The 7,500-nt window shown below is 47.1% G+C and overlaps 2 protein-coding genes across 11 annotated transcripts in view; one reads left to right on the top strand and one right to left on the bottom strand.

The window, feature by feature from the left end:
* dzank1 (double zinc ribbon and ankyrin repeat domains 1) overlaps positions 1 to 1,644 on the bottom strand; it is a 10,614-nt gene extending 8,970 nt beyond the window's left edge. For 5 of the 6 annotated variants that reach the window (XM_051383022.1, XM_051383023.1, XM_051383025.1 and 2 more), the window contains exons 1-4: positions 1,455 to 1,644; positions 1,324 to 1,354; positions 848 to 968; positions 626 to 773 (exon numbers count right to left, since the gene is read on the bottom strand). In XM_051383022.1, coding sequence (XP_051238982.1) covers positions 626 to 773; positions 848 to 968; positions 1,324 to 1,354; positions 1,455 to 1,513 — 359 coding nt within the window. In that variant the 5' untranslated portion in view covers positions 1,514 to 1,644. The remainder of the gene's footprint in view (positions 1 to 625; positions 774 to 847; positions 969 to 1,323; positions 1,355 to 1,454) is intronic. The other variant, XM_051383026.1, reaches the window with a different exon arrangement.
* Positions 1,645 to 1,731: 87 nt separating this feature from the next.
* The window catches only part of polr3f (polymerase (RNA) III (DNA directed) polypeptide F), a 13,218-nt gene continuing 7,449 nt past the window's right edge, over positions 1,732 to 7,500 (top strand). The window contains exons 1-2 of one of the 5 annotated variants that reach the window (XM_051383031.1): positions 1,732 to 1,826; positions 1,999 to 2,116. In XM_051383031.1, coding sequence (XP_051238991.1) covers positions 2,055 to 2,116 — 62 coding nt within the window. In that variant the 5' untranslated portion in view covers positions 1,732 to 1,826; positions 1,999 to 2,054. Of the gene's footprint in view, positions 1,911 to 1,994; positions 2,117 to 7,500 lie in introns of all 5 variants that reach the window. The other 4 variants (XM_051383030.1, XM_051383028.1, XM_051383029.1 and 1 more) reach the window with 4 other exon arrangements.

Raw genomic sequence — 7,500 nt, 5'->3', positions numbered from 1 at the left:
TAGACAGTCAGACAGACAGTCAGACAGATAGACAAACAGTCAGACAGTCAGACAAACAGTCAGACAGATAGACAAACAGTCAGACAGTCAGACAAACAGTCAGACAGATAGACAAACAGTCAGACAGTCAGACAAACAGTCAGACAGACAGTCAGACAGACAGTCAGACAGATAGACAAACAGTCAGACAGATAGACAGTCAGACAGACAGTCAGACAGATAGACAAACAGTCAGACAGTCAGACAGACAGTCAGACAGACAGACAGACAGATAGACAAACAGTCAGACAGTCAGACAAACAGTCAGACAGTCAGACAGATAGACAAACAGTCAGACAGTCAGACAGACAGTCAGACAGATAGACAGTCAGACAGACAGTCAGACAGACAGACAGTCAGACAGATAGACAGTCAGATAGACAGTCAGACAGATAGACAAACAGTCAGACAGTCAGACAGACAGTCAGACAGATAGACAGTCAGACAGACAGTCAGACAGACAGACAGTCAGACAGATAGACAGTCAGACAGACAGTCAGACAGATAGACAAACAGTCAGACAGATGTGAGTGAACAGTAGATGGCCAGAAGCAGTACAGGAGGCTGTTGTCAGGTGAGTGGTTACCTGGTGACCGCTACAGCTCTGACAGCCACCCGACCAGCAGGCAGCAGAATGGGTTCGCTGTACTTCCTGCCGCTGCCCGCCGACCCCCGCTGCACCGCCGCCGGCCTCGATCCATCCAGAGTGTAGAAGATCGACGCTCCACGAGTGTCTGCAGAGTCAGATCAACCTGTCAGTACTTCGGCCAGTGGGGGGGGGGACTCAGGAACAGGTGAGTGTTTGTACCTGACTGGATGGAGACAGGTGTGGTGGTGTCGATGTGGTTCTTCACTCTGTGTGACTGCAGGTGGATGATGGGAATGATGAGCGGAGCTGACACCGCTCCTGCTGTCATGATGACGACTGTCTGTCAATCAATCAATCAATCAATCAATCAATCAGAAACATATTGTTATGTATATGTGGGCCTGTTTGGGCCAGTCTGGGGCACCATGTTTGTTATTTCTGCTCTCTTCATTTATTTGATTTAGTTTTCAGTTGAACTTGAATTAAATATGTTTATATTATATATATAATATTTATTTCATTGTTCACTCCGTTCGGTCTCTTTATCAATAACACTGACAATAATAATAATAATCCATCAAAGGGACATAAAGTGGGCGGCCCACGTACACAGCGGCCCGGGCCCGACCCCCTACTTTCAACCACTGTCTGCCCGCCCGCCCGGGATACACCGGAATAAAAACAAACCCACTGACTTGTTGTTTGTTGTTTGTTTGTGTCCTCGCGCTAAATGAGACAGAACAACAGTAAACAAACGTCGCACTGCGCATGTCCGTTAGATGAAGAAAAGAATCAATCAGAAACAATCAATAAACGATAATCTTACTTCAGATGATCCGGACGAGACAAACGGCTCCGAGTCCAGCGGATGTGTACAGTCACCATGGCAACCAGCTCTGCCCAGCGCGCATGCGCGAGCAGACAGCCGCTATATATATATTATATTATATTATAATAATATAAATAGAGATAAATATATATATGTATATCTGATTCACCCTCCGGACCAGCAGGGGGCGGTATTGAACCAAAAAGCCGTAAAACCAGAAGAAGAATGTGTTTGTCATCAGGCAGTGTTTGGGACTCCTGCAGGCAGCGAGCTGTTGAGGACCCCGAACTAGCATGTCTGTCTGACAACATTAGCCAGCAGGCTAACCGACAGACAGGCTAACCGACAGACAGGCTAACCGACAGACAGGCTAACCGACAGGCTAACAGACAGGCTAACCGACAGACAGGCTAACCGACAGGCTAACAGACAGACAGGCTAACCGACAGACAGGCTAACAGACAGACCGGCTAACCGACAGACCGGCTAACAGACCGGCTAACAGACAGACAGGCTAACAGACCGGCTAACAGACAGACAGGCTAACAGACAGACAGGCTAACAGACAGACAGGCTAACCGACACAACGGAGATAAAATGGCGGAAGTGAAAGTGAAGAAGGAGACGAACATTTCGGACCCAGCGGAGGTCGAGAGCAGGTCGGTACCGGAGTCTGTGTTACACCGGGGAGGGAGCACCGGAACCCCAGAGAGCATGGGTCTGATAGAGGTTCACTGTGGTGGAATCAATACGGAATCAATACGGAATCAATATGGAATCAATACGGAATCAATATGGAATCAATATGGAATCAATATGGAATCAATACGGAATCAATATGGAATCAATACGGAATCAATATGGAATCAATATGGAATCAATACGGAATCAATATAGAATCAATATAGAATCAATACGGAATCAATATGGAATCAATACGGAATCAATATGGAATCAATACAGAATCAATACGGAATCAATACAGAATCAATACGGAATCAATATGGAATCAATACAGAATCAATATGGAATCAATATGGAATCAATACGGAATCAATATGGAATCAATACAGAATCAATATGGAATCAATATGGAATCAATACGGAATCAATATAGAATCAATATAGAATCAATACGGAATCAATACGGAATCAATATGGAATCAATACAGAATCAATACGGAATCAATACAGAATCAATATAGAATCAATATGGAATCAATACAGAATCAATACGGAATCAATACAGAATCAATACAGAATCAGTGTGTCGCCGAACTGAAGAATGTGACGTTTGATAACGGGTTCAATGTATCAAAGAAGCGAGTTTACCTGTTAATGATCGATATTTTAAACTGAGCTGATCACATGTTCATCTGCAGGTAGACAGGTAGACAGACAGGTACTATAACACTTAGTTTTATTATTGATGATAATGAATCTGTCTCTCTCTCTGCCTGTCTCTCTCTCTGTCTCTCTGCCTGTCTCTCTCTCTCTCTCTCTCTCTCTGCCTGTCTCTCTCTCTCTGCCTGTCTCTCTCTCTGCCTGTCTCTCTCTCTCTCTGCCTGTCTCTCTCTCTGTCTGTCTGTCTCTCTCTCTCTGCCTGTCTGTCTCTCTCTCTGTCTCTGCCTGCCTCTCTCTCTCTGTCTCTCTCTGCCTGTCTGTCTCTGTCTCTGCCTGCCTGTCTCTCTCTCTGCCTGTCTGTCTCTCTCTCAGTCTCTCTCTGTCTCTGAGTGGAGTGTGAGTGTGAGTGTGAGTGGAAGAGTTGGATGAAATTGAGTGTTTTTCTCTCTTTCTATTTCTTTCTTTCGGTAGATTTTCGTTGTGTTGTGTTTGTGAATGTAGTTGTGTTAGTTTAGTGTTGTTTTGGTTGGTGTTTGGTTGTTTGTTGGTTAGTTTAGTGTTTGTTTGTTGTTTGTCAGCCTCGCTCTGAGGCGCCGGTATGGCGTCCAGCAGCGTTTTCTCCAGGCTGACACGGAAGCACGGTATTAAAACCGGAGCCGGTTCTCCGTGCAGGGTGGAGGAGGTAGCACTGGCCGTGGGGGAAATCATCGGGCACGGCTCTGTGAAGTCCGCTGCCCGGATGAACAGTGCGGTGGTTCTGTTCCTGGAGAAGGTGGAACAGGTGAACAGGTTGGTGGAGACGGGCATTACGGTGAATGGGATGTTTGAGCCGGTGATACCGCTGATACAGCCGGCTACAAGGGTCACTTTATCAAACGTTCCTCCGTTCATCAGTGATGAATTCTTGATTAAAGAGCTGTCCAGACATGGAAAGGTGGTGTCACCAATAAGAAAAGTGCTGTCGGGCTGTAAGTCTCCCCTCCTGAGACATGTAGTGTCTCACCGCAGACAGCTCTTCATGTTGCTCAACAACAAAAATGAAGAATTTGATTACCGGTTCAGAGTCCGTGTGGATGATTTTGAGTACATTCTCTTTGCAACATCATCCACTGTTAAATGTTTCGGATGTGGCGAAGAGGGACATTTGATTAAGGCCTGTCCGAGCCGCGGTGCGGCGGCTGCCGCGGGCGCGGCGGCGGCGGCTGCCGCGCCCGCGCCGCCTGCTCCTGCGGGGTTTCGCGCGGTACCCGCCGCTGCCGCGGCCGACCGCCGGCCCCGTTCCGGCGGTGCGGCGGTCGGCCGCGGTGGCCGGTGGGGGGCCGGTGCCGCAGGGCAAGAAAAAGAAGCAGGAGCTGCAGAGAAACAGGTGGAAGAGATGCAGAGCCAGGCTGGAGGGAGCACTGAGGTGAGTAGTGAGAGGGAGGAGGTGGGAGGGGAAACGGGTGAGGTGACAGGTAAGGTGGGGGTGACAGGTGGTATTTTAGATAAAGATGCAGGTGAATTGGTCGAGGATGTGGGTGAAACAGGTGTCGGTGGAGAGGCAGGTGAGGTTCCTGGTGAAGTGGGTGAGGCAGGTAAAGTAACAGGTGAACTAGAAGAGGTAGGTGAACCAGGTGGGGTGAAAGAGGCAGGTGAGGTTGTAGGTGAGTTGGGTGAGGCAGGTGAGGTTGTAGGTGAGTTGGGTGAGGTAGGTGAGGTTGTAGGTGAGTTGGGTGAGGCAGGTAAAAGAACAGGTGAGTTGTGTGAAGGATTTGAGGTTGTTGGTAAACAGTGTGAAGCAGGTAAGGTGAAAGAGGCAGGTGAGGCTGTAGGTGAGTCGTGTGAGACAGGTAAATTAGCAGGGGAGCTGAGTGAGGGGAGCACAGTAGCTGAGGCTGAAGAGATGGAGGCCTGTGAGTCTGGGTGGGGGTCTGCTCCTCTTAAACAGCGCAGTAAGAGGAGAAGCATGTTGACCGTGGAGGTGGGTGGTAAAGCCGGACGTCTGGCCGGTAAACCGAGTACTGCAGAGAACAGAGCAGCTCTATCTGACAGCAGTGACAGTGAAGGGTGTGTGTCTGACAGCAGTGACCTGTCTCACACTCAGCAGGCTGCTGCTCAGGTGTATACTGCCAATGTACTGAAGTCTTTTTTACAACAGACCAAAGGGATGAGGAAGCCAGTGTTAGAGCGGTACTTCCCTGATATGCAGGGTTTCTATAACTCAGCCAGGTATACTGTGAAACACAGAGCAGAGTCAGAGCTGACTGACCAAGAAATATTCAGACTGAAAAAACTGATTATTAAAGTCAGAAAACAACTCAGTTTTTAATGATGGTGAATGTAGGGATTTTATTCTTATTTATTTCATTGATTGTTTTTAGTCTTGTTCTTAACATCTCCATCATTATGAATGTTTTTAAAGTGGGCAGTCTGAATGTCAATGGTGCCAGAGAAACAAGAAAGAGAGCAGTAGTGTTTGAAACGGCTAAAATGAAACATATTGATGTTCTGTTTCTACAAGAAACTCACAGTGATGTTGGAAACGAGGCAGACTGGAGCAGAGAATGGGAAGGAGAACTGATTTTAAGCCATAACACCACCCTCAGTGGAGGAGTGGGCTTCCTGTTCTCCAGAGGTTTTACTCCAACCTCTCTGGAGGTCAGGCATGTTGTGGAGGGGAGGTGTCTTTTAGTCAGAGCTCGTTTTGAACATTTTAATGTGGTTTTTATCAACATTTATGCTCCAAACAACGGTGCAGAGAGGAAACACTTCTTTGAAAATATGAATGACATTTTAAACAGCTGTGGCCCGGAGGATTATTTATTTGTGGGTGGGGATTTTAATTGTACTGAAAATGAGATTTTAGATCGCAACCATGCAGAGCCTCATCCAGTATCCCAGCATGCCTTGAGGCAGCTGGTCTCCTCCCATGGCCTGGTGGACGTGTGGAGAAGGATGCACACAGGCTGCAGACAGTACACATGGTCCCACGTTAGAGAAAACAGAATCTCTTTGGCCAGACTTGATCGTTTTTATGTTTTTAAGCACAGAGTCAGTGTTGTTAAAATGTGTAAGATTTTACCAGTTGGTTTTACTGATCATTCTTTGGTTTTATGTAATGTTTTTATCAGAAACATTTTACCCAAAAGTGCCTATTGGCATTTTAACTCTGTTTTAACTGTTGATAAATCTTTCAAGGAGGCTTTAAGTTATTTTTGGAATGATTTTAAACAGAAAAAAACCGAGTTTGTCAGTCTGAGGCAGTGGTGGGACCATGGAAAGGTTCAAATTAAACTTTTATGTCAGCAGCACACGCTCAATGTCACACGCGACATCACCAGATCTATCAGAGATCTGGAGACTGATATTGTGGATCTCGAGTGTACAAGTGAGTCCACAGGAAATCGAGGATATATTGAAATCCTCAAGACTAAAAAGATGGCATTAGCCAACCTGCTGGACACTAAAGTACAGGGTGCGCTGGTCCGGTCCCGGGTTCAAAACATCACGGAGATGGATGCTCCATCGAGTTTCTTCTTTGGGCTTGAGAAGAAACAAGGGCAGAGGAGACAAATTCACTCTCTGCTCTCTGAGACAGGGCAAGAGCTGACAGAGCCAGGCCTGATAAGGAAAAGAGCTGTGGAGTTTTACGCCTCATTGTTTGAGAGTGAGTTCAAGGAGAACGAGGAACTGATGGAGGAGGTCTGTGGTGGACTTCCTCAGGTGTCTAGAGAGGCTAACCAGCAGCTCGACAGCCCACTGACTCCACAAGAGCTCTACGCGGCACTGCAGAGCATGCAGGGACGAAAGGCTCCAGGCATCGACGGCCTCACTGTAGAGTTCTACAAAGCCTTCTGGGACATCTTGGCCCATGACCTCATAGATGTTTTTAATGAGAGCCTGGTGTCTGGGTCAATGCCACTCTCATGTCGGAGAGCCGTAATTACCCTCTTGCCCAAGAAAGGCAATTTGCAAGAAATCAGAAACTGGCGTCCTGTCTCTCTCCTCTGCACTGACTACAAAATACTGTCCAAAGTCCTGGCCAATAGGCTGAAAGGAACCATGGAGCAGATTCTCCACCGGGACCAGACGTACTGTGTGCCCGGCAGGTCTATGGTAGATAATATCTACCTCATTCGGGATGTTTTGGAGGTCTCCAGTTCATTAGGCATAAACACTGGATTGATCTCATTAGATCAAGAAAAGGCTTTTGACCGCGTTGAACACGACTTCCTTTGGAAGGTCATGGAGAGGTTTGGGTTCAGCGCTGGTCTCATAGCCAAGATCAAGGTGTTGTACAGTGACATTGAGAGTGTGCTAAAGTTTAATGGTGGCTTGTGTGCTCCTTTTAGAGTGCATAGAGGCGTCCGACAGGGTTGTGCCCTGTCTGGGATGCTCTATGCACTCTCCCTGGAACCCCTCCTACAAAAGATAAGATCATCTGTTCGAGGCCTGTTTTTACCTGGTTTTAACAGTAGTGTTGTTTTATCTGCTTATGCTGACGATGTCGTTGTTTTTATCAAAGATCAACAGGATGTGTGTGTTTTAAATTCTGTAATCGAGAAGTTTTCTGTAGTGTCGGCTGCGAGGGTGAACTGGAGGAAGAGCGAGGCTCTTGCTGTTGGTGAATGGCGGGAGGGCCTCCCTGTTCTCCCTCAAAGCCTGATATGGAGAAGAGAAGGCTTAAAGTATCTCGGTATTTATCTTGGGAACAGCGACA

Source organism: Dicentrarchus labrax, unplaced genomic scaffold (assembly GCF_905237075.1).
Source record: "Dicentrarchus labrax unplaced genomic scaffold, dlabrax2021, whole genome shotgun sequence".
Classification (NCBI taxonomy): Eukaryota; Metazoa; Chordata; class Actinopteri; family Moronidae; genus Dicentrarchus; species Dicentrarchus labrax.
Note: the sequence above shows the minus strand (reverse complement) of the source record. Positions and strands in the feature narration are given on the sequence as shown.